Below are 26,639 nucleotides of genomic sequence, written 5' to 3' on the forward strand. Positions count from 1 at the left end.
AACATAAACATGCAATATACTTCAAAATGGAAACACAAACACAAAAAGGTGATTTGACCCTAACTATAAATGGATGGGTCTTATAAAATGAATGAAAAAGACTGCAAGAATGACATGTGTGAAAGTAGGATCAGATTGCATGCTGAGGTTGTGATGGTTTCAACTCATCCCATGACATTCTGTGCAGTAGTGTGTAAAAGTCATACAAAACTGGTCTGGTACTAGGAACATCAAGAAGCTGATTTTCATTACATACAAGAGCGGTGAGTCTATTCATGTGGTCTTTGTATAATATATAGCCTTGGGTTTTTATAACACTTCTAGATTTTTAGTTTACTTCAACATTTGTGTGGTCTGTGTAGACAACTGTCTTTATCGATATACAGCCTTCCCAGCTGGCACACAACGTTGTTTTAACGTTCAAATAACGTTACTTGGACGCTATGAATGTCAAATGGACGTTGTTACGACATCGAGTGTCGGCAGCCTTGGGTTTAAGACCTGTCTGGACTTTAAGACATGATAGTTACCTAAAGCAATATTTGACCAACTGAATAATGGAGCGTATTGAATTGAAGGTCCTATTAGAGTGCGTCGACTGAAATTTTGATTTGGGAAGGTTAGCTCGGAGTTTTCGGAATTTCTTCTGCCCTTTCCTTTGAGAAGATTTTCCTTCGTCGAAAAAATGTCTCATGTGAAGCTGAATGATGACCAGCAAGGCGGTAAAAATGTTCATCGAGTTTTAAGGTTTTTTCCCCAGGGAAAACAAAGTTCACGTAGTTAATCTTACTATTTGTCAAATATCTTTTGAGCCTACCTAAACGGGAAGTTTGAACCCGATCGGGCGTGAAGCGTGAAGCGTAACCTAATCGGAAAGGTAATTGTTATATTTGGAAACAATATTTCTGCCCGTTCGGGAATTTTTTCCCGATTCCGAAATATCTTCCCATTCAGGTAGTGGCGGGGACTGTCCTATTGGTGTAAGTTTATGAGGGAGATTCTTTGAACTTATAAAATAAGATTTATAAAATATCCTGCGCAGTCACATGTTTTAGGATCTTCTGCAATACCCCAACACAATATCTACCTTCTAATATTTCAACTTTGTAATTTTTTAAGAAGTTAGTCCTTCTTTTTTCTTACTTTCTTAGAACTTGTCTGTGCTTGTTGGAAGAAAATTCTTAAGTGATTGACAGATTGAATGATTTGTGGCGTGTCAGAAAATTCCTTTTTTTCGAATTGTCTAGCTAAAAATTTCCTGGTGTTTTCACGTCTCAAAGGTATTTGAAAGCTTTTTTAACGATTTCTCAGCACCCACTTATGCTATGTTAGAAAATTATACACCGTTAGAAATATATTCTCGCGAAGAATATCGAAGGTTTTCATAAAACTGAAAAGTGAAGATGAAAACTGATTCGAAAATCATGACATTAAATTTTTTGTGATATTTGAGCCTCGCAGATTTCAAATCTGTGTTCACATTATTCGTATCTTTCTTTAATAAAATTTGCAGCCCTGTCAAATAGGGCTACAACAGCCAGAAAATACCAGAAATAGCCAAAATAGACTTAGTTTAAGTACAAACCAGCCCCTGCAAACAAGATCTTCAAAAAGTTTTCAAAATAAATTTCAGCTGTTCTTCAAGAAAGATCATGAAAAGTAGATAACGAAAATGGTGTTGTTTCTAAAATTTCGTCAACCCCCCCCCCCCATATAGCCGAAAATCTACCATATTTCCTGGTCAGGTCATGATCTGCTCAGTAAGATTTACATTTCCGAGCCAGGCTCAAATGATGGTCTGAGACGTATTAATTGAAAGCGGTGTGGCTTACAGCGTTTCGATGGCTAGGCCGCGAGATATTTCCAAGGTAAAATCTTAACTCTACCGGACTATATGGCCAATAAAGGATGGGTTCGATCCGGGAGTCTTCTTAATAACAATTTCTATTTTAGCGGAGTTAAAAAAGGCCGGCCTGGGTCGCAAGACCTACCAGACCTACCATTACAAAGCCAAAAAAATCTAGCGAGCTCATATGATGTCAGTGGCACTTGATAAGTTAATGTAATTTTGCGTTACTTAGCTATTAATTAGGACACCAATCTTTCAATGAGCAAGTATCTTTCAACAATTATATATTCAAACGAAGCTTTCTTGTTAATCCATTTACATCATATCTCATATAATGTGTATTTTTGTGTTTTCTTTAGTACAAATCAGGCTGCAAGAAGAACTCACGTGGAAAGAATTGTGGAACTTAGAACATTTATAAAATGGAGGTAACCTTTTTTTTACACTTAAACGGTTTTGTTCTAAGCTTAGTGATATCGTTTGCTTACTCATCAATTTTAGTTCACAAGCTTTCTCACATTGGATTGACACAGATGTGCGAGATTGGTCAGAAAGACATGTTTTTGCTTATATCAGCATAACATAACAATAGAAGAGACTATCCTGATATGAAATGGGCTCTTCCAGAAAATGTCCGTACATGGGGGGGGGAGGTTGAAGATATATTGTCCGGGGGTAGCGAAAATCATCAAAGTTTGCCTTGTCCGGGGGTTATTTGAGTTGTCCGGGGTGTCAACTGGTGCTTGTCCGGGGGTAAAACCCGTTGTCCGGGGGGGGGGGGTAAATCACTGAAAATTGTTATATCCTCCACCCCCATATTCAATTTTTTTCTGGAAAAGCCCAATATGTGTCTGGTATGAAACGGAAACACTTATTTAAAAACAAAACCTTTAACGGTCCTAATTTTTGTGAAGAACGTTGAACATTAATCGACACTATAATATTTTTCATGTTTTGTTAACTTACGCTATTATGGAAGCAAACGTTCGATCTGCGTAAGGAATCGCTTCTACCGATTTGAACGTTTTTAACTCTTTGAACTTTTAAGCCTTGAAATAAATGATTTTACTTTCAGCATTTTGTAAGCATTTTAGTGGAATTTCCTAAGAACTTCTTTGGATTAATTTGTTGAAATTTTAGGTATGTATTTAGAGTTGTCGAATTGTGGTCTGCTAAGACACTTGGGAGGTTCTACACCTGCGAGGACATCCGTTCTCCCGTGTAGTTCGAGTGTCATGGTTTATACGCCAGCCATGGCTAGGCAGCTCACCATCTGCGAGGTTGCAATGTCGATTGCGCTGTTATTCCTACTCCATCGTGGGTAGGACCCATTCTGATACATCGGAGGGAATATCTCTCTATCGCAAAGGCTCGAATGTTCTAAGATATTGAACTCTATACACACTTAATGTTCACATTTTTTGTTCTTGTAATGAAAATATTTTGTTCTTTCTAGTGAAAAGCACAAAAATACTTGATAAATGGTGAAAATAAGAACATTTTAAGAACATTAAAAGTCTTCAAAATTTTTGGATGTTCTCATGAAAAAATGTGTGTTTTTTCGTTTTCTTCTTAATCTTTAGACAGACGTCAAAGCGAAATATCAACTTCAACATAATGATTCAACGATCAGCCTTCAAATAAAGTCAAAGGTAAAATCTAACAATGAAAATCTAACAATGAAAATCTAACAATGAAAATCTCCATCATTCTAACGAAAAATCTCGTACCCAGAGCAACTGCACACTTTTGACTGTTTGACAGATTTATAAAGCCCGAAGGTCTAGATGTCGTGCTTTATGCCATCACAGGCAAAAAAATTGAATATCGCAAAAAAAAACTGTTGCTATTGTTTTCGAAAACCCGTGAAGCTTCTGATTGGTCAAGCGCTGAAATTCTATTGTAATGTCACGTGACCTAGGTAGGATTTCCTACCTAACCACGGCACATTTTTCAGCCGAAGCACGACATCTAGTCCTTCGGGCTTTACAAATCTATGGGCGTAACACATTCCTTTATTGCGCAAAATTACGAAACTTAAGTTTAATATACAGCCAACTCTCTGTTATTCGAATTTTTCTGTTATCTGAAAAAAAACGTCGATCCCTTCAGCTGGAAAGTGGTATAAAATACTCTTTTTAATTCGAAATTCAATTGTAGTAGAGACAATGTTCTAATCTACATCTTTGAAGTTTATTATAGAATATTTGTGGAAATGGAAATTTCTTTCTGGAGCTGAAAAGCCATCTGAAGCCGGGAAATTCCCTGACCAAGTTTACTTTACGAAAAAGCACCATTATTGTAAACAAAACAACATAATTCTAATCGACTTCTAGGTTTCTACTTACTAGTACCCAATACTTTTATTATTCGAATCATTCTTTAATTCGAACTAATTCTCAGCTCCCCCCATCACAGGAAAACCCCGTGAAATACTCTCTTTAATTCGAATCTTTCTATAATCTGAACAAATTAGAATTCTCGTTCGATTTTAGTCATTTAAACCTGTACCACCCCGCCCACGGGCGTTTTTTAAATTTTAATGAAGATGAGTTTGGTACAGGCTAGTTTGATTTCAAACTACCGAGAGACAATACATCTTTTTTCCGGTTAGCCCTTTTGTATAAGCCCTTTTGTTTTTTTACGAAGCCGCTAACCGTAAAAAGGTGTATTGTAGTAATCTTTTTGCGAGTCTTTTAATTATTATTTATTATATTTTTTTCCTAGGAACAAGGATATATAAGATACAGAAAACTTGCAATCGTTATAATTACTGTAAGTTAAGATCATCAAATATTTTTTCTTCCTGGACAAAAAATTAATCACGAAAAAGAATTTGAAAAATGTCCTGATTTCGGGTTGAGGAGGTTCCAAGTCGGCGAAGAACTTCATTTATCATGATGCTTCAGCCAGGGGTAGTCTCACTTATTCGAACTTCCCATAATCCGAACTTATTCCCAACCCTCTTAATAAATTTCTATAATTCGAATCCCTCTGTAATTTGAACGAACAAGATTCCCAATTCGAGTTCGAATTAGGGAGACTCAACTGTAGATATCTGCGGTGATAACCTCTTTATGTTTACGACACCATTCTACATCTCTACTTGATTTGACCGTTTAAATTTCAGTTGGTGATTTTGATAGCGGTAGTAACCACGACAACCATCGTCCTCTTGAAAAACAATACTGGTGAAGCTGCAAAATTGAAAGAAAATATTGATCATAGTGGAAGGTATATTCATCTGTTTTCTATAAGAGCGCTAGTGAGTAGGGGGAACAACCTTTAAGGCCGGTCTCCACTTGCGCACGCTGCGATTGCACTTTTTGGCTCCAATCCTTTTTGCTTGGAAAAAAGATTACGTCATAAAAATAGAGCGCGTTCGAAAAAAAAAGTTGAACACAATGGAGCGCCAATGGAGTTGCTTCATTTCTCTTTTGACCAATGGCGTGGAAGCTTTGCTCGAAAAAGTGCGGTTGGAGCGCTAGTGAGTAGGGGGCAACCTTTAGGATCCGGAGCAACTTTCGTTGTAGGGAAAACTCATAACCCACAAAATAATGAAAAAATTTACGATTTTCCAAAGTCAAATTAAAGGAAAATGATTGAGTGATCCAGTGTTGTTCGAGTTAGATGATCCTGCTATCGTCTACATAAGATCACTAAAAAGGGAACAGTTTATGAGGCGGGATAAATTTGAAAACGGGGGGCGGAGTAAGCAGTGGCGGAGGTGTTTACAAACTCTACCGCCATTTTTTTCCCGGTAAACCGCCCTGACACCCTGACTCTGCGCATATAATTTTCCTGCATTTCCTGTCCCTCTAACGGGCAATCATCGTTTACGTTCGAGTGTCAAGGTAAACGCTTTAATTCGGCAGCTCGCATCAGTAGATTGGAATTCCTTTTCGCAGCGCAATGCATTTTACCTCCAGCGTGGGTAGGCCCTATTTCAAGATATCATCCTCCAGAGATTTTTTAATTAATAGATATTCTGACTCCAACAACCGGAGTTGTTTATAATACGTGTAATATCCCAGCTGGCACACAACGTTGTTTCAACGTTTATCTAACGTTCACAACGTCCATATAACGTTAGATGAACGTTGAAACAACGTTGTGTGCCAGCTGGGATGGTATAATACAGGTGTTGTACAATAATATGTTAATAGATCTTATCGGAGTTTTTGATTTTTCTAAAAAAGTGATGCATTGTGGGATTGTTTCGGGGGTATTACAATAGAAATCTCTTAGGAATTCCTCGAGAGAATTCTATTGTAATACCCCCGAAACAATCCCACAATACATGCTGTTTTAGAAAAATCAAAAACTCTGATAAGGTCTTTTTTCCGGAATACTATCAGTTTGTAAGCTGCAATTTGTTTCTTCCATTATTTTTTCTATATCTTCTACAATTTCTGAATTAGTAAGCTCTAGACTAGAGACTGAACTCTAATCCATTCCTCTATTTCTTTTAATAGGAAAATCTCCCTTTTGGTTTCTTTGGATGGCTTCAGAGCAGAATATCTGACACGTGGTATCACCCCAAACTTGGATAAATTAGGTAAGGAATAATTTGTATGAGGTCAACATTTAGTAGATTGTTTTCTACGCATGCGTGTTGAAAAGATTTGTAGCAAAATTTTTCATGAATTGTCCAGTAGAGGAACTCCTGGACTACTTTGGGACACGATAAAAAGATTTCGCCTAAAATTTTTTATATTTAGTATTTTTCTCTCTACCTACCTATCAAAACAATAGAAATGAGAATTTGAATTGTCATATATATAGGCGAGACCAATTTAATTTAATTTAACGGGCAGATCGTTAGAGAAATATGGATCGGTCGGTTGGTAAAATAAGAATAAATTTTTCATTTATCAGGGTTGGTAAGGTACTGAAAATATTTTCCAAAAAATATCTGGATCAAAAGTTCACTTTTTTATCTTCGATGAAGATCATAATAAAATTTTAGTGTATGGAATGCTTGCTTGATTTTCTAAATTTTTCAATTTCTTGAATTAATTTTCAGCTTTATTGAAATTTAATTCTTACAAATAACTAGTGTGTGAAATATATTTTAGTGGAAATTCGTAGAACAACAAATCAAATTAGTCTTGCCTAATTATTGGGCTTTTCCAGAAAAAAAAACGTATACCCCATGTTGAGGAGGTCCACCCAACAGGGGGTATGCGGTTTTTTCTGGAAGAAACTATTCCACATAACTGAGTGATTAACAACTCAGAATTTAGTTTACGCGCTTTTGATACGCCAGTCGGGCTTGAACGGTATCACGCGGTAAAAGTGAGCGTAGGAGTTAGGTTATCATATGAAGAAATTTTGTCGGTGGCAAGAGATGAAAGCTAATTAATTAATTGTTAATCAGCACTCTCTCGCCAACATTTGCTCGTTCTCCTACACGCAGCTTCTATTTTAGCAAACGCTCACCGCCTTTATGATCTTGCCTTCTGACATGATTAATTAAAAGACTAGCTTGCTGGTCTAATGTCAACTTTCTTTTTCTTACCCAAGCTTCCAATGGAGTTCGTGCGAATTTCCTGAGACCTGCTTTTCCACCCAAAACCTTCACTAATCATTACACAATTGCAACGGTATGATTACCACTGACCTTTATATACCCTGGAGTTTTTCAATCTCAGAGCCAAGCAAAATCTATAATTGGAGTTTTTTTAATGTGGTACCCTATCCTATTCTATTCATGATATGCACCATTGCAATGTCTTCTGACATATATCACCGAATAGCTGATTGGTTGTAAGTGACGTAAAATCAGTCAATACGTCACTTCCAACCAGCTATTGGGTCCGTGAGAGACATTGCAATGGTGCATATCATGAATAGCGGTAATACTTCGAGAGCGATATGTCTACTCTTCTTTGAATACTACAGAGTTTATGTATTTGCACTTTTGAGGACGGTAGAGTGACTGAAGCGATTTGGAAAAACCCGCAATTCCGCCCCGCAAAATCGAGGACGGTAAAAGTGCTGATTTACCGTCGTCCTCAGCTGGTCAGGATCTACTCAAATTAGAACCTTACCGTCTCCGTCGCTGAAAAACACACATACATAAACTCGCTACTGATGTAGCGCGGTTAGACGTTAACTTTCGACACTGCAACGGCTTTTTTGCAGGTACCACTTTCAAATAAACTCCGATCAAAGATGGCGGATATAGCTTTGTCCAAGTTGTATAAAGGTCAGCGGATGACCTGAATATTTCTTTTTTTAGTATTAAGAGTAAAGTTAGACGGAGTTCAGCGAAATCTCAGCGATCCCGTCTCTGAATTCAGCTAAATTTTAAGAATCTCCGCGAATTGTTGGAACAAAAAAATTTGTTTAGCCATATTTTGTTGTTCCTCTTTCTGACTGCGTGTATTGAACTGAGGACATGACCTACTTTTGAATCTTTTCTTTAGGACAAAACAACTTTCTATCTCAGCTTGGACGTACCAAGGTCTCAAAAACAATATAGGTTTTTCTAACATATATTTTCTTCGAGGTTTTGTTTTTCCGTGCGATATGCCAAGGGTCTTAAAAAATAATAACAATGATAATGTCTTTTCATTCAACTTAAGATGCTGAAATGTAACCAAAAAATGTAATTCCTACATGAAGTAACGTGACCAGACATATATTTGACTCAGACAAAGATTTATAAGGTCCGAAGGGCTAGATGACGTGTTTTGGCTAAAAAGTGTGCCGAGGTTAGGTAGGAAATCCTACCTAAGTAACGTAACATTACAATAGAATTTCAGCTCTTGACCAACAAGAAGCTTTGCGGGTTTTCGAAAAAAATAGCAGCAATATTTTTTGCGATATTCACTTTTTTTTTGCTTGGAAGAGCTTAAAGAACAACATCTAGTCCTTCGGACTTTACAAACCTGTGGACTCAGACGACCCATACTTTTGTCTTCTTTCAGGGTTTATATCCAGAATCGAACGGAATGGTAGCCAACAATTTTTATGATCCAGATTTGAAAGATAATTTCAAGATTGGTCCAAAAGCTGGAGAATCAAAATGGTGGCTTGGTGAACCAGTAAGTATAGATAGTATCATAGTTCTAACTTTTTTGGGCCACTTCTTCGTTCATTTGATTATATAGTGCTGCAAATAGGAAAATATTTTAAAATGAATAGGTCTTTAGCCAATCTAAAGGTCATTTCAGACAAAATTTTCTACGGGGTTCCGCCAGACCCCCTGATCAAATGACTCTCATTACGCTCGAGAAATCACCAGCCAAATGAAATTTCCTTATTTGCAGCACCATATCAGAAATTCTAAAAGAAGTCTCTGGTATGACTTGGTCAGGGCTTTTGAATCCAAGGCACTGCGCACCGTAGCCGAATGCTCTTCCTTTGTACTACCATCGACTGTATAATAAAATTTATTCAATGTCTGGTGCAACCGGGTCTTCTCATGAAACTTTTTTCATTCTTTCAATAGATTTGGGTGACAGCAAATAAGAGCGGATTGAACACTGCTTCATTTTATTGGGTTGGATCAGAAGCTGAAATTAAAGGTATTAACATACATTATATCACACCCATATCTCCAATTTTTATCCCCGCCACTGATAGTAATCAAATAAACTAATCCTCACCACAAAATATCATGCTATTTTTCTCATTCCCACTGATTTTTCTGACTTGAAAATTTTTTTTTTTTTTCCCGTGTCCTTCGGTGGACGATAACATTGTTTTTTCTAGCACTATGTGTTTGAGGGTTTTTTTGAAACATGCGCTTTATTTCTAGGTATTCGTCCAACATTCTGGAAGAAATTTGACGCGTAAGTGTTGTTTTGTTATCTCACTGGCATCTGCTTATCCTCTAACGAAAAGAGTATTAGTACTTTAAGTTTCCACGACGGTCTTCTGAATAACTAATTACTTACACAGCAGTTACCTAGAGACAATATAATTTATCATGTTTTTACTGGCTGTGGGAAAGTAATGTATGTGAAGTAATTTGTTATTGAATCTGCCGTCGCGTTTTCCTGTGGCATGCCTGAGTACGCGTTATTCGAGTGGTTTCTTAGTTTCTCTAAGCTTTGTATAGGAAGTATGGATTAACAAAGTCATTTATTTTCGTATCTTTAATTCTTCTAGATCAGTACCATGGTCGGCACGTGTTAACCAAGTCATTGATTGGATGAAATTACCGGTGAACGAGAGGTAAATGCTTTTTCAGAATTTTGTGGTAACAGTAAATTTTTAGTAAAATCAGACGAGCGGTTGAAATTGAGCATTTTAGTTAAAAACGGACCGGTCTGTAAAGTATCAACCACGCATGTGAGTACACTGAAATTTCGTGCACTGTTTTGAATTGTCGATATCTATATAGAACTAACTGGTGAATATTTCAATTCAAAAGCTTCAGTAGTTCGTGAGTTCTGGTAGGGGGTCGACGTGTATTTTACATACCGGTCTGAAAAGTACCAACAACGATACCAATAAGATTTAAAGAGGGCTTGAGGTCCCTCCCGAGATGTTTCCCTTAATAAAAAAATGGGAAGATACTCAAAGGGTTAAGGGCTCTGACCATAGTGAATTTTTCATAATTGCCGTGTTTAAAATGTGTTTTCTGACTGATGTAACCAACAAAACTATGGCATGTTATACATTTTCTGTTAGACAAACTATTCCTGAATCTGAAAATTCAAGAATTGCATTGAAAAAATTTGATGAAGAAGAAAATGAAGACTTTTGCGAGGAAGAGAATTTCAACTTTGAAGAGCTTAGTTTCGGCGAAGAAAAAACATTTTGAAAAATTTTTCGCAATAGATGGTGTATCTTTTACCGAACAGTAAAAATTTTTGCGAAAAATTTTTGTAAATGCTTCTTTGTCTCGAAATCTTCAAAATAGTGGTTTTTCATCAATTTTTCATCTGGATTTTGCTTAAAAAAACAGTCATAACTTTTGACACATCTTTTTAGAGAAATTTTCCGCAAAATTTAAAATAGTTCAATTCTTTGCGGTCAGTGTAAAGAAATTTTGAAACAAAAAAGTTAATTACCCATTAAAACTAAGCACTTTTTGTAAAAGAGGGTGATGCAACATATTATTAACATCTTTTTAAAGTTCATAACGTCATTTTTGCTATTAAATTCTTAATTACTCTTTAAGGGATTCGATTAAAAAGCAATTTATAAAGGCAATTCTTTGTTAAAAGTGTTAAGGAACCTGAAATATAACTTTTATGTTCAAATACCAAAATCAATTTTTGGACTATGGTCAGAGCCCTTAAGGTTAATTAATTTTTGCGGAATTTATTTTGGGTAATTCATCAAAATTTGATATATAAGTTTTTTTACAACATTTTTGGGGATGAAAATAAATATAATGAAGTTACAAACACTGCAAAATTTTGGTGAAATATTTTTTGCTAAGATTTCCAGAGGCATTATGAATCTAACTTAGTCCTCGCGAAAACCTTGAAATTGTGACTTTCGCCATACGCCCAAGGAAAATGAAATAAATAAATTGAGAAAGTTTAGTTTTTGCCATCCGAAAATTAATCCACTTTTATTCAAATTTATTCTTTTTTCTTCTTTAGCCGTCCGGAATTCATCACGTTATATTTCGAAGAGCCGGACAAAAAAGGACACAAGTATGGACCTCTCTCGCCCCAGGTAAGTAAGTAAGTCTGCGACCGCAGTCAGAGGCGCGGCCGAAAGGTTCTTCTTTCGATAGCTATCTACACAAAGGTAGGGGAGGGCGCCACTCTTTCTCCCTGGATTGCTTCACTTACCCTTGATCATTTCCCTTAATTGCTGAACATCAAGCAAAAGGCATCAAGTACTAATTTGGAAATCTTTGGTATGACCCGGCTGGGAGTTGAACCCACAACCTTGCGCACTGTAGCCGGATGCTCTACCACTGCACTACGGTCGCCCCAGGTACATTTTCAATACTTCATCATCAGGATTTTGACGTCCAGAAAGGATTAGGTATTTTAATGTCACACATTTTCTCTTCCTGAATCCCCCTTAGTTTGCCAAATTAAAATTCCCGTGAAAAAAAATTAATTTGATTGATTCGCGAAAAATAAATTGCCGTCAGGCGCAGTTTTCAAATTATGCTGGAATAGTTGTATTTTGTGTCTTGCCAACATCATAGTTGAATCCGGTGAAAAAGTGTCCGTTTATTCGTGAAATGAATCTCTTTTAATTTTTAATTAGCCCCGAAAAAAAAGATTCTTTAGATGCAGATAGAAGTTTGTGAATTTAATATAGAACACTGGAATTACCAAGAGTATTGGTTTCTTTTCCTGTTCTTTTGGATTCTTATTATAATAGCAAACTGTTCAAACTCCCTAGAAAAAAAGAATTCAACACTCAGGCGTGATAAATTCAAGAAACAAAAAAGGGTTTGCTGACTCAGCAAAATCTGAAACTCGAATATGGAAAAAGAATGAATTTAAGGAAGCCCGTACCTTATCCCTATCATATTTTATCCCATTTCCATGTAACGTTAGATGAACGTTGAAACAACGTTGTGTGCCAGCTGGGTAGGGTGAGCGAAAATTTAGGTGCGAAAATTAAAGGAATTAAGGTAGCTAAAACCATTTTGAGAGAGAATGATATTTGAGTGAAGGTAGAGAGTCACCATATTTCCCTAACACCATGTCTGGAAGAGCTTGGGATTCGAACACAGTCCATTGCAGTGCAAGTCTGTGATTGAAACCTTCACACAACCAATCGACAGAATATTGGTGAGACACAGTGATAGCCTTGTAATCATATAATCATTTTGATGATATTCGCTTGAAATTCTACTTTCAGGTAACCGAAATGATAAAAAAAGCAGACCAGACGATCGGAGATTTGATGTCTAAAATGCACGAAAATTCGCTTGATAATCAAGTCAACGTCATTGTGGTTTCAGATCACGGTATTTAGACTTATTTAATCTCTACTTTTTATAACCAGCAGTATTTTCTATGCATCGTGGCTAGACTAGAATTTACTTTTTGACAAACTTTGTTTTCCCCTTATTTGGACGTAGATGCTCTGCCACTACCATTGATTGTTGCATCTAGCCAGAACAGTTGGGTTAGAATTTCCAAAGCAGGGAAAGAAGCTGGTTTCCACACAGACACGGGAAATGAAGCTTGTTTCCACAAGACCACAGGAAATTTAGCTGGTTTCCACAAGTACGGTAAAAATCTTAAGGTTGACAGAAGTAGAAATTTTATTCTAACCATTGGTGCTTTTTTCTAATTTCTGAAATATTTAGTCTTTTTTGTATTGAAGAAAGTCTCGTGTGTTGGTCTCTGGCAAAATCAACTCTCCTTACTTTCTTACATGTTACTCTTTTTTTCTCTTTCTTACAAGGTATGGCGGAAGTCGACTGTAGAAATAATGTCACTTTGGTTGATGTAAGAACCTTTCATCCTTTTGCGAGAATAATTTTGGTTGTTTTTCGGGAAAAAGAATTACCCCCGATGTAGAGAAAATAAATTTTACAAGGCAATGCAGGGTAATAAACTAATTGCTCCTTTTAAGTTCTGCTGTAAATACAAAGTGAAGTATGATGGTCGTATTTTGATTTTCTTATTCATTACATTTCTAGAAAACAAATACGTCGTTATTTTATTACCAAGGCTTGGGATCTTTTTCGATGCTCAACAGTAAAGATGAAAGTATGTCTAATTTGTATGTACTTTCAAGTACCTAATAAACGCCCTTCCCCCGTTTATTAATTTTTCGATATTTTCTCAACCCTCTTATTCTGAGTAGTTTGGTTATAGTCTATAATTAAATAATTTTGGGGGTACTTAGGTACAGTTTCCAACCCCCGATAATAAGGTTCCCCCGTTTGTTACAATTTAAAGATTTTTCCAGCCCCCCCCTTCCCAGATGAGATGGAGTTTTTATAAGATACTTTAATAGTTGATCATTTGAGGTAATAAAAATAACGCGTTCTTTAGAAAAAGTAACAAAATTGTTTTATCATTGGTTAACACCAACCAAATCAAATAAGAGCTTGTAAAAACTCCATCTCATCCCCCCTCGACCGTTTATTAAGAGCAGCTGAGACCAAGTTATCATTACAGATTCTTACCCAGTTCTTTAGCTCGCTTTTTATGATTTTGATCTGACAGCGCCCTTCATACATACGTCATATTGAAAAATGATGCTCCTCTGGGTACAATAATGTGTAGTTTTTCTAATTCTATTGTTGTTTTGCTGGGGTTTTTTTTGCTACACGCCTTTTTCTTTAAGAAGAATTGAAGCACCCCCTCCCACCATGACCATGTTGAGAAAATCATTTCTTGTAAATTAACACTTTAGACTTTTGCCGAAATTTCAAGGATGGGAGGTCTATTTGCCTATTTTGGAGTGACTGTATAATATATGCATTTCTTTTTGTTTTTTAAAGACGACACAAGTACAATTTACAACAATTTAAGGGTATGTTTAAACTTTCAATCTATTTTTATACTAATATAGCGTGGTGACAGGAGAGCAGGGGGCAGCAGAAGACTAGCAAACTAGTCTGTTAATTAATCATGTCAGAGGGCGGAAACATGAAGGCGGCGGTCGTTTGCTAGAATAGGAGCTGCGTAGGAGAACGAGCAAAAGTTGGTGAGAGGCTGCTGATTAAATGCATTCAGCTTTGCCGCCGACAAAATTTCTTCCTACGCTTACCTAACTCCTACGCTCACTTTTCCCTGTTCCAGCTCGACTGACCCTGCCAGTCTAAGGCAGCGGCCGAGTTTTTTGGGAGCTGAAAGACAAGGGTCGGGAAAAGGCGCCTCTGATTACTAATTTTGGCGCCCTTTTTCTTTTTTTGCACCTAAGAATTAGCAGTTTTCAGCCAAAAAGTGAAAAATACCCAAACATTTTCGTGCCCACACCTCCTGTCGATTCCGCCAATATGATCGGGAAATCTATTTCAGATTTTAATTTGCCGGCTGAATTATAACATTCATATCATAACCATAATAAAAACTTATCCACAAGCTCTGTTCTGCTTCTTTAACTTTTTGCAAAACACTTTAACTGAAAACCTAAGAATTTTGCTGTACACAAGGTAATAACAGAAAGTCTTTTTTTTGTCGTCGCAATTGACGTTAAGAAATGGCTTGGTTGGAACTAGCTAGAATCTATCAAATATTGACCTTGGAATAAAACTTAACCTATAAAATGAAAAAATGATGCCATTTTAATGTTTTAATAGTAGCGAAACAAAATAAGAGAGTAAAAACGAAGCGTACTTTAATTTCTTGTTTATATGGAAAAATTTAACTATGAAAATCCGTGAACAATGAAAATTTGACATAAGTCAGCGGAATTATCATAAAGTCATTTTAAATGAACATAGAAATGTATAATTTTCACCAAGGGTAAAAAATTAAATTTCAAATCTTCCCTGAAAATTTCGTTTGTCTTTGTTTGATAGAAATGTGTACGTCAAAAATCGAAAAATAGGCGCGTTTTTTTTACACACCCGATATTAATGGATTTTTAAAAAGAACTGCAACAAGTTTTCAATTTTTCTAATAATCTTTTCTTGAATTTCCATTTCTTCAGTGTTCTTCAAAGAATTTGAACATTTACAGCAAGATAAATGATTATATGCCAAAACGATTCCATTTCACCAATAGCAGGTAAGAAGTCAATTTAAGTTTTATAGTGATTTATATTGTTCTTGTGCAAAAAATGGCGTTCTAATTCTACAGTCCTAGCAAGCGTGTACAGGCAATTGCATTCTGTTTGGGCTTAATTTTTAAAAGTCGTTGCATTGATTCTAGTGCAAAATGTACCGTGGAGCAAGGATTTTGGTACAGAAATGGATTTTCTACCTCCCAAACATCAGCGTGAACCTGGTGGGTTGATAGAGGAGCCTTCGGGTTGTCTCTGACTACAGCCGATGTTTTGGGTAGAGAAATTGTATGTTCTGGGTAGAGAAATTATATTTTCGATGTTCTGGGTAGAAAACATTATATTTCTGTCTAATCTCGATATTTGAAAGAAGCAGAGCAGAATTGGGATTTATTAAAGAACCTAATCCAATTAATAAGAAAGTTTTTAAAAGAATCGAAATATTAGATCTGTTAAAGGAATTACTGGTTGATTCTAATTTTTGAAATCCTTAAGATAACTTTTCTATTCTCTATAGGAGAATTGGTGACGTAACAATTGTACCTAATGCACCTTGGAGTGTTATATTAAAGTAAGTTTTATTTTCAGTTGCATTTTAAATGGCCTAACCCGAGATCAGATTGTGATCGTATTCTGCACACCACGTTGCAGCTCTAAAGGGATGTGTGAAAACAAACAATCTGACGAATATGCAATCTCGAAATCGTAAGGACCGCGTTCGTCTAAAAAGAGTAGGAATGAAAACAAAGTTGCGTGTTTGTGTTTATGAATAGGGCGCCGTATCAGTTTTTGACTTTCCGGCGCACAAAAAGATTCTTGTTGTAGAATTTTCTTGTTGTAGAATTTGGGAGGGACTTTTTTCCTCAGATGTTTAATTTTCAAGCGCCTTCAGAGGTTTACCGTGCGCGTAAGAAAATTATGTACAACTGTTATCAGGTTAAAAGGGCTCAGCTGACACACAAATTTGTTATCATGAATAATGATTATTATATTTTTTCTCTTTTCATCAGAGACAATGGACGATGTTATCCAGACAGAGGATCGCATGGTTTCGATAACCTAGACGAAGATATGAAGGTATTAGCCAGTACCACTGACCTTTAGAAAGCCTGGAATATACTCGATATATTTGATCGGAAGTTTTTTCCTTCTGTAACCCCCTATATTGTTGTGACATTGCAAATCGAGCTGCGGACATATTTTAAATATACGTGGTGCATGTATATCTGTGCAATCCTGTTCGTTGACAGGACAATTGCCCCCCGGGTAATTGCCCCCGGACCATTGCCTCCGGGACAATTGCCCTCCAGACAACTGCCCCCAGGACAATCACCCCAAGACAATTGCCCCCAGGACAATCACCCCCAAAAAATTGCCCCGGGACAATAACCCCTAGACAATTGCCCCCAGGACAATCACCCCAGAAAATTGCCCCTGGGACAATTACCCCCTAGACAATTTCGTTATTTTTTGCATCCCCCTGTCAACTTTACAATACTTTGCCAGCACTTACCTATATTGTATTACTTCAAATAAACGCCCTCTTCAAAAAAACGCCCCACCTAAAACCCCAAAAATTTAACAAACACTCGGGGCGTTTATTCGAAGTAGTACGGTATATTACGTTAACTAAATCTTTAAACATCTTATCAATTGATCGATACTCGAGATCCAAATTTTGACGTTTTTTTCACTATATCTTCTTCCTAGGCTATTTTTGTTGCTTCTGGACCTTCATTCAAAGAGGGTTATCAATTTGACCATCTGTTTAATATCGAGATCTACAACTTATTAACAGGTAGGATTGGAACTAGTTTAAACCCATATCAAGGGAATTACTACTTTAATGGGATAAGCTTTCGCGGGGATTAAATTTCGCGGGGACTTAATTTCACGGGTGGCACTATTGGGTGGTAATATTTTCACGATTTTGTGGCTTTTACTGCCAAATCATGCATGTTGGTTGTTGAAATACACATTATTAGCGCTTCTTTGAAGCAAGTAACCATTCAAATAGTATTTATCTGACATATTTTGAGTTTTGTTTAGAAACATTTCGCGGAAGAGGCCCTTCCAAATTTCCATTGAGGCTTAATTTCGCGGATTTTCGCGGATGACACCCAAATCCGCGAAATCCGCGAAATTTAATCCCCGCGAAAGTTTATCCCATTAAAGTAGGGTTGGAGAGTGTCGGGTATGCGAGGACCGGACCTCCAAAAACTGACCCTTAGAGAGACTAAACTTGTGCTAAAAATTATCCTTAATGAGAAAAAATCAACGAAAAATGTCCCACCCTTAGAGACGTTATTTTGACTTTTGTTCTTTTTGTAAGAGGGCAAAGACTCTCTAAAAAGAAAGCAATGCCTCAATACCAACATCACATATAATCCTTAGAGAGACTAGACACCGACCGTACGCACATACCCAGCACCTACTTTTGCCTAATAGTCTCCCCGGGGGCCAGTCGACAAAAACTCTGCTTCTGGGCCATCATTCAATAATATCTATCAATTTTATCATTTGTCTGATATCGAACTTATCAAAGGTATAAGTCGAATGTCGAGATATCGCATTCCTTTATACACCACTAGATAGTCTTACAAAGTGTGAAAATGACTAAAGGGCTACATACACTAACCCTTAAGAACTGGCTAGTCCACCTTGTCGGATAATCCACTACAAAGGTTGGGTCTTTTAAGTATGGATTACCCAGTAATCTAGAAACTTTCTGATGCATTGCCGGTATACGCAGCCAACACGCTCGGCTAACTATGAGCTGAACAGAAAAATTTAGAAGGATCAGGGACTTGAACTGGGAAAACCTGATTACACGTCTTTTTTTTAAGAAACTAGTTTTACCAAGCAGCCTCAATGTTTCTTAAGAAATCGGCCTTTTGAGCCTTAAATGTTTCTTACATGTTTCTAAACTTTTTGACACAATCAGCCTATTTTTCATGCAAAGAAAAAAAAAATTTGTTTTGATTGGAAGATTTTAAAAAAAAGCCGAATTAAAAAATGTTAAATTTTCTCATTCTCAGCCTCAGCATGTTTCTTAGATGTTTCTTAGTTTTTAGGCATTCTGAGCCTCATGTTTCTTAAAAGTGTGTTTCTTAAACAACAAACTACCGGGTGCGCCACAAAAAATTTCTCTCTTTGAAACTAATTCTCTCGAAATCTAAAAATTTTAAAAGAATCATTCCTATTTCATTGGAAAGAAGAAAGATAGACTTAAATTTTTATGGGTCATTTATTAAATTCGATTCATTAGATCGAAAGTTATGCTCAATTGAATAAAAAAGTTACTTTCAGAAAGTGTTCGAAAACGTTAAAAATCGACACCTTAGCTCCTTCCAAGATTCTTTTCCTGGTTTAAAAAAAAATTTAAATTTTCGGACAAAGTTGATATTTCGTACGATTGTTTTTAAATAATTCATCTTTGAATATCCATTTTCCGGTAGATTTACTGAAGATCTCGGGTGCTCCCAATAACGGAACACAAGGAAGTTTACGGCATCTTCTACACGAAGATTTCTTAGCTTCTTTGATTGAAGCAAGAGGAGAATTGGAAGACGTTAAAGCAGATGAAGTATATGATGTCCCTCAAAGACGTTTTCCAGAAGATTATGAAAAAGCGTTAGAGAAATGTGATGATTGCAAATGTCCTTATTGTAATGTAAGCATTTAACTTGGATAATCAGATGGTTTGAATTTTTTACTCTGCATAAACCTTCTGTTTTCCTCCAAGTATTTTTGTCTAACTATATTTTCAATGTCCAGATGTCATAATTTGAAATTTCTTAAAATGGGGTTTTACATAGTTCTTACGTTGAGATTCTATCTTGCTAAGAGTTATAAATTAAAAGAACAGAAACTATATAAAGGCTTCGATGTTCAAAATATTAAGATCAAGTTAAGAACATTTTAGGCCTTTGGGGACTCTATAAAAACACCCGATTTCTAAAGAAAAAAGCAAAAAATACACAGAAAATGGCGAAAATAAGAACATTTTTAGGCTAAAATTTCGGAAAGTTAAAAGCATAGAAACAAACGTGTATCAATCTTTGAGTGAAGGTATTTTCTAATTTCTTATTTTTCAGCGAAATGTTTCTGCGAAGTTGGATCACCACAGAAAAAATTTGAATCTCACCAAAGTTAAAAGTGAGTGGTTATTTAATAGTTGATTCTCTCTCTTTTCGACCCTAAAGGGATCAAGAATTATTGTCGAATTCCAGAAAGGCGATTCAAATTATTTATACAGTATCAGGCCCGGTGGAAGCGGAGAGACTGGGGAGACCTCAGCTTTCATACTTTTGAGCAAATAAGATTTTTTTCTCAAATTCCCAGCAAATTTTATTGCCCCCGCAAGGAGCGCAGCGACTGAGGAGGCATTCATAGCTTCACGCAATATATTGGACTGGAATCTCGATTTTTTGCGAATTGTTTTTGTTTTTGCGTCGTAATCGGCTTTCCGGCCAAATAAGTGTTCCGCAAAAATATGGCGGTAAATTATACAGCAGTAAATGTTATACATATTTTCATATTACGTTATATGCTATTACCATTATTGCGTATTACATTTTATTAGTTTTGATTTAGGATTGAAAAGCTGAAGCGAGTGTTATAAATGCAAATTATAGAAAAAGTATAGTGATTACACCATAACACGAATTACAATATTACTTGTTCAAATCAAAACAAACAAAATGGCAGACTGGTTATGATGATGAGCTGATTCATTGACTGGAAAAAATTGTTTTGTATGTTAAATTTTGTTTCTTGTCTTTCAAACTGAATACTAAATATTGTAATTTAGTTAGAAGTTCATTTCAGCAATGATTTCAATTCTTTTTCTGGAATCTTTAAAGAAGTTTGCTCAAGTTTTCAAATGTACATTTGATATTTTTGTTCAAACTGTAATTTATCTTTGTCTGTTATTATACTAATAACTAGCTTTATTGTTTATAGAGCATCTTGAGCTTTAAAGACCATCATATGGTCGTAACTCGAGAAAGTCCTTCTTAACTTGGTAAAACAAGATACCGGCAAAGTACAAAAAAGTTGAATGTACACATAAGTAAAGTTGAATCCAAAAGTGGTTGAATGTGTTGAATGTCAATCGATGTTTTTTTTTTGGCCTTCAAAATAGATTTACCTCACTTAGAGTGTTTTCACTGTTTGTTCAGTGTGGTAAATCTATTTTAAAAACCTGAAAAAAGTTTGTTTACATTCGTTTAACTTTGCATGCGCACGTTCCACTTTTTCATGCAGTTGTGATAGGGGCTGTCCATATAGTACGTACGCAAAGATTCTCCAAAAATTTGATACCCCCTCCCCCCATGTACGCAGAGAACAATAGAAATGATGTCATTTATACAATAGATGTACGCTTTTGCTAAACCCCCTCTCCCCTTTCACTGCGTACGTACTATATGGATGGCCCCATAGCCTAAATAACATACGCTCTAGGGGCTTGGTGAAATAGCTCCAATTCTAGCTTTCCGAGTTAAGGCATTTAACGGTGGTTAGACTAGGTACACAGACAGTCATACAGGAACACCATAAAGTGAGAGTATATTAGATAAAAACTCAAAAAGTCTAGTTTCCTGAAGGCCCGTCTCTTCATTGTCTGCGCTGCAATCATATCTTCAATCCTTTCAGCTTGGAGAAAAGATTGCATCATGAAAAAGTACTATGCACTTGAAATAAAAATTAGGCACATTTCAACTTTTCGACTGTACGTCTAAATGGACCACAATGACATTCCTTTATTTTTCTTTTGACTGCAATCACAGCGTACGTAAGTGGAGCCTGGGCCTTAACTAGGATTGGTCTATTTCAGATGGCGCAGAAATCTTTGATAAATTTTATACCTTAAAGGAAGAAATTTTGGCGGGAATTTAATTTGGCGGATGGCCAAAAAAGTTTTTTCAGAGGGAATTTAATTTGGCGGATGGCGGAAAATTTCTTTTTTCCGCCATCCGCCAAATTAAATTCCCGCCAAATTAAAGATGGCCAAAATTTCTTCCTTTAAGGGGGCTATTGTTTACTAGGCAAAGTAGCAATAGAGAATTGTTGAAATATATACCAGCCAATGAAAAATAAACAAGCTATTTCTGATTGGTTACCTTGTTGAATTATTCAGCGCTATATATTTTGCCTACAATCTAAGATGTCTGCAGCATTATCGGAAAAGGTCTATTTAGTGAATGATCATGACATATATTGTTGTAAGAAAAAACAAACAAACAAGGAGATGTGAATGTCAGTAAGATAATGATACTATGATTTTCGAAATATGTTTTTGAGAAGCTTTTCAATATTTTCCTTGAATTTCATTAAATTGTCAAGCTGCATGAATTCTTCAAGTATTTTGTTAATGGAATATGATTTTTTTTTCAACCAATCAATCAATAATTAAATCAATCAATTATTCCTGATTATTTTTTATGCTTTAATTTTTAAAGCATTAAAAGCTTTATAAGTGCATGAGATGACCTTTCTGTGGGGGCATTTAGTGAAAGCTATGACTAGTTTTATTTTAAACCTTCAGCCTCCCCACTTTAACGATTGTTCCGCCGGGCCTACAAATCCGTAAATTCCGCAAAAACAGTTCATTTATAATTCAATCTTTATCTATCTTTCAGTCACAGAATCACATCAAATCAATAGTCCACTTGGATTACCCAAAACGTTCAACAAAACATCGGATTTGCTTTTGACACAACGTCACTACATCACAGGCTATAATACTAAACTTCATATACCGATGTGGGTAGCGTACAGGCTAACAGAGAAGGTAAGTAAAGTACTAGACTATACTGTAATCAACACTAAATTTCACATACCGGTGTGGGTAGCGTACAGGCTAACAGAAAAGGTAAGTAAAGTACTAGACTATACTATAGTCAACACTAAACTTCGCATGCCGATAGTGGTAGCGTACAGGCTTAAGTAAGTAGTACCATTGACTTCCAAGCCCGAGGGGCTAGCCTTGAGACTCCTGCATGAGAAATGAAGCCACTTTATTTCCCATCCAGAACGCCCACGCGTGGTTTTTACACAAACGCTAGATTGATTTCAAAAAATGGTCCTCAAAAACAAAGGAACCGCCAAATACAATTTGTCGTCATGATTGCGGTGCGTTCTAGGCGTGCTCTTGATGGGAAATAAGTGGTTTCACTTTTTCTTACCTGGGAAAGGTTAGAGATTCTACTTTAGCACTTCGAGAATTAAACCATAGATTTATAAGCCCGAAGGGCCTAGATGTCGGGCTTTAAGCCATCGCAGGCAAAAAAAATTGAATATTGGAAAAAATATTGTTGCTATTGTTTTCGAAAACCCGCGAAGCGAATTTTCGCTGAAATTCTATTGTAATGTCACGTGACCTAGGTAGGATTTCCTACCTAACGACGGCACAATTTTCAGCAAAAGCCTGACAAGGCTTTTTAAATCTATTATTTAAACTACTATTCGAAATTTGAATATTAATGAGAGCGAATAATAAGTACAGCTGACCCTCAACTGATTATAATCATTTGTTCATTATATTTTCATTTCAGCAATTGCTAACAAACGTAAAACGTTCGAATTGTTTCCGTAAAGACATTCGATTGACCGACAATGAAACTTCTTCATGTGATATGTACTATAAATCTGGAATGGATCGTGGTCATATGGCTCCTTCTGGTAAGAAAAAACGACGTTAGTTTTATATCACAGGCCATTCTTTAGTCAAGCGCTAATTAAACGCCGGCCCCTTTTACACTCCTACGCTGGTCCTTCATCTATCATTGCCTACCCCGAGTATGGCATCCTTCTTTAAAATATATAGACCCGTTCTAAACTGGCCATATTCATGCCACAGGCTCTAAAGTTCTAAACCTTGCTTTAGATGTTAGAGTTCCCTTTATTTCAAGGCGGTGTCTGGATCTAGATTCATTTTTCAGATGTCTGTATACAATGATTGCTTTTAATGAGTGATACCTGAGTGGTCTAAGGCGTCCACACCGTGAAAATTATCGAAATATGCCTAAGATTTAAGAGATTAATGATCCATTCACGTACAATATATATTGCATGTGAAACGAACAAGCTCCCGAATTCAAACCATGTCATGGTTAATTCTTGTCTTCGTGCGTTTTTCTCACCAAAATTTCTTTCCTTTTATGCGACGTCATAATGCAACATCTTCAAATATTTTCAGTAAAGTTGAGCCCCCACAAAATTGAATTCTCTGCGCGCCTGTTAGGACTGTAGATTTAGAGCGTGATGCATTGACTCGATTACTACTCGCTTACTGTTCTCAGATGTTTTATCTTTTTAGGTGATTTTAATTTCGATGTGGAAAGTGAACAAGACACCAATGTTTTATCGAACATTGCTCCACAGTACGGCCGCTTCAATCGTTTCTATGGTAAGATTTAGACCGAGTAGACTATGCTATAGTCTAAGACGAATCACTATTTAAGAAATAAGCCAAAAGTCGAAGAAAATTCGCAAACGGGTTTTTTTGCCGAAAAGAGTTTACAGTCGGTAGAGTTGCCAGTCATTTCTTCGAAACTCTCCCGCCGATTTTTTTTCCGTATACCGCCATAACGCCAAAGCCGCCATATTTTCCCGCCTTTACTATCACTGTAACGGACGAGAACATCGTTTAGGTAAGATTCACAAATCATATTATTTATCACATGACAATTTTTCGAATTCTCAAAAGAAAACAAACAAGACATTAATTATTTTTCATACTGACAGTCTCATGTCGTCTAGGACGACAATCTTCACTCTAAAATAAACGTTTTTTTTTTTTCTAAAAAATACTACAGTTCATGGTATTTAAAGTTTTCTGACGTCAAAAATCATTCGATAATATTTCTAAAAGAAATTTTTGTCTGTGGCGGCACTTTTCGATTATCTTGGTTCGCTTTTTCAGCAATATCGTGGTGAGTTGACCAAAATTGGGGCAACGGGGAGGCAATTTTTCTAAATTGGGATTTTGGTGCGCCCTTACAAAGTAAAATATGTTTGTAAAACTTACGCAAGCAAAGTACGCACGAAAATTTTGGCGCTTCCGACCTAGATGATTACAATTTTTTATAAATTTTATTTCTGCTTTTCTTATAAAATATACTGTATATTACTTTTTAGGCGCTTGGTATTACTTAGAGAACGCCACAAGAAGGTGGGCATTGAAATACAAACAGATTTATGTCTATTCTGGTTCTATATTTGATATGAATAAAGACGGGATTAAAGATGAAGAAGATGCACCGAAAATGTAAGATTTGTTTTCAAAGTGATGTTAAAGGGACATAAAAGTACTGACGAAATTTGTAAACAAACCGTATGCAGCGGGATACAAAATCAAAACAAATGTCACATGTCAGAATAAAAAATCAAAACAAATATGGCTGATTTTGATTGTTTCAAGTTTGTTTTGGACACGTGATTTTAATTGTTCTCTTTAATGACACGTGGTTACATTTTACTACTTTTGTACCTCTTTAAAACCTACTCCTACTACTTTCAAGCGTGCAAAACTTCCAACTTTTTTGTTTGGAATCCAAATTTTCAAACTAGCATTCAAGCTTGGAACTTAAGAGTTAGACAATAGTTTTGGTACCATAAGAGAGGTATTTTCATGCTCTTTCTAAAAGCACGTTTATGACCTTTTCAACCAAGTGGTCAGGAGTTATAGCCTTAAGTCTGGGACCTTAAGACTCTGTATATTAGAAATTTAGAGCGTGTATACACGTCACTCGAATTTGAAGGGTTAAAGTAAATCTCAACCGTTAATACCACAATTTAACTATCTCTGTCGCATTTGAGCTGAAATTTTAAGGTATGAGGCTTGCTAACAAAAAATAAACTTTTTGAATTTTCTTTTTTTTTTGTAAAACTCTTTTCACTTATGCTCTTAGATGGGCGAAAAATGTGACAGGATCTGTTGCCATCCCAACGCATTATTACAAAATGGTGGTCAGGTGTCATGACAACATTCAATCCATTGTATCATGTGACGATTTGAGGATTTTAACCTACATTCTACCTCATAATCAAAACGCAATGTGCGAAATAAAGGTATACGTTTGTTATAAGAACAAATTATATAAGAACATAAGGCAAATTTGTTTTTTCCATTTCAAAGATCTTTTTGTGCATGCTCATACCTTTCTTTGTAGATCAAGCGCAAAATAATGAACGGGAATGAAATTATAAGTTTTATAAGAACACATTCGATAGTCGAATTATTAAGAAGAAGTTAACACACCAATTCTTTAAAAAAATACCCACAGAATGGTGAAAAGAAGAACATTTCGAGAACATTTTCAGGCTTAATACTGAGAAAAGTTATGAACACACAGAGGCCATTTCTTCTAAATTTAATCCTTGCTAAACTTTTCAAATTAGAATTTTTAGTCAAGTCAAAAACCCTCAGGAAAAATGAAAGTAATAGTTGACATTAATCTTTCTTTTTTCATTACTAAAGCTTCACTCGATGTCCAAATATGTCAACTCACACATCTCAACAGTTCGTGACTTGGAGCTACTGTCTGGTTTAAAATTCTTCAGTGAACTATCTGAACAAAAACAAGCAAGAATTAAAACAACCATTGATCTTCAACCATGGTGATACTGAAAATATGGTCCAGTGGAGGCTCTATAAGCTCTGGTTTAGACGACCAACTTTTCGTCCTGCCTTTTTTAACTGTAACGAGTTTAAATAAGTGCGTTTTTTTGCGACGGAGATGGTTTGTCTAGATCCTGATCAGCTGAGGACGACGGTAAACAAGCACTTTTACCGTTCTCGATTTTGAGAGTCAGAACTGCGGGTTTTTCCAAATTGCTTTAGTTACTCCGCCGTCCTTAAAAGTGCAAAAACATAAACTCGTTTGTGAATTAAAATTTGCGAAAAATAAGCTGTCTAAGTCAATGTGTTGCCCTTTTTTTGACATCAATTTAATGACTTCTTTTAATTTTTTCCAAGCAAGCTTTTTGAATGTTAATTTAGTGCCAAACGTTAGCATAATCTAAAAAATTAGAATACACAGCCGTCTAAATTAGAGCTAACTTGAAACAAATAGATTCTGGATTGGAAATTGATTTGCTATCGCTGATAGAAATGCCAACTTGATCGAACCCAGCTGGCACACATCGTTGTTTCAACGTT

General features: G+C 36.1%; 1 protein-coding gene across 1 annotated transcript; it reads left to right on the forward strand.

Moving 5' to 3' along the window:
- Positions 1 to 26,102, forward strand: LOC136812818 (venom phosphodiesterase 2-like). Its single transcript, XM_067069342.1, has 28 exons — positions 1 to 263; positions 2,209 to 2,277; positions 3,433 to 3,501; positions 4,577 to 4,624; positions 4,980 to 5,083; positions 6,325 to 6,407; positions 7,376 to 7,455; positions 8,785 to 8,901; positions 9,309 to 9,384; positions 9,618 to 9,651; positions 9,971 to 10,036; positions 11,419 to 11,494; positions 12,647 to 12,755; positions 13,199 to 13,242; positions 13,437 to 13,506; positions 14,247 to 14,278; positions 15,401 to 15,477; positions 15,990 to 16,043; positions 16,483 to 16,549; positions 17,183 to 17,270; positions 18,931 to 19,145; positions 19,570 to 19,630; positions 22,117 to 22,268; positions 23,032 to 23,158; positions 23,796 to 23,885; positions 24,617 to 24,746; positions 25,390 to 25,549; positions 25,959 to 26,102. Exons 2-28 carry the CDS (start codon positions 2,272 to 2,274, stop codon positions 26,100 to 26,102), a joined length of 2,379 nt encoding a protein of 792 aa, XP_066925443.1. The 5' UTR covers positions 1 to 263; positions 2,209 to 2,271.
- The last annotated feature ends 537 nt before the right edge of the window (positions 26,103 to 26,639 follow it).

This window comes from Clytia hemisphaerica, unplaced genomic scaffold (genome assembly GCF_902728285.1).
Source record: "Clytia hemisphaerica strain Z4C2 unplaced genomic scaffold, Clytia hemisphaerica genome assembly, whole genome shotgun sequence".
Classification (NCBI taxonomy): domain Eukaryota; kingdom Metazoa; phylum Cnidaria; class Hydrozoa; order Leptothecata; family Clytiidae; genus Clytia; species Clytia hemisphaerica.

What these genes read in the sequence shown, in the direction of transcription:
- LOC136812818 (XM_067069342.1), top strand. An exon ending in AATGGTGGCTTGGTGAACCA is followed by an intron (nt 8,902 to 9,308) that starts GTAAGTATAGAT and finishes TTCTTTCAATAG; the next exon opens with ATTTGGGTGACAGCAAATAA. An exon ending in ACGCAATGTGCGAAATAAAG is followed by an intron (nt 25,550 to 25,958) that starts GTATACGTTTGT and finishes TCATTACTAAAG; the next exon opens with CTTCACTCGATGTCCAAATA.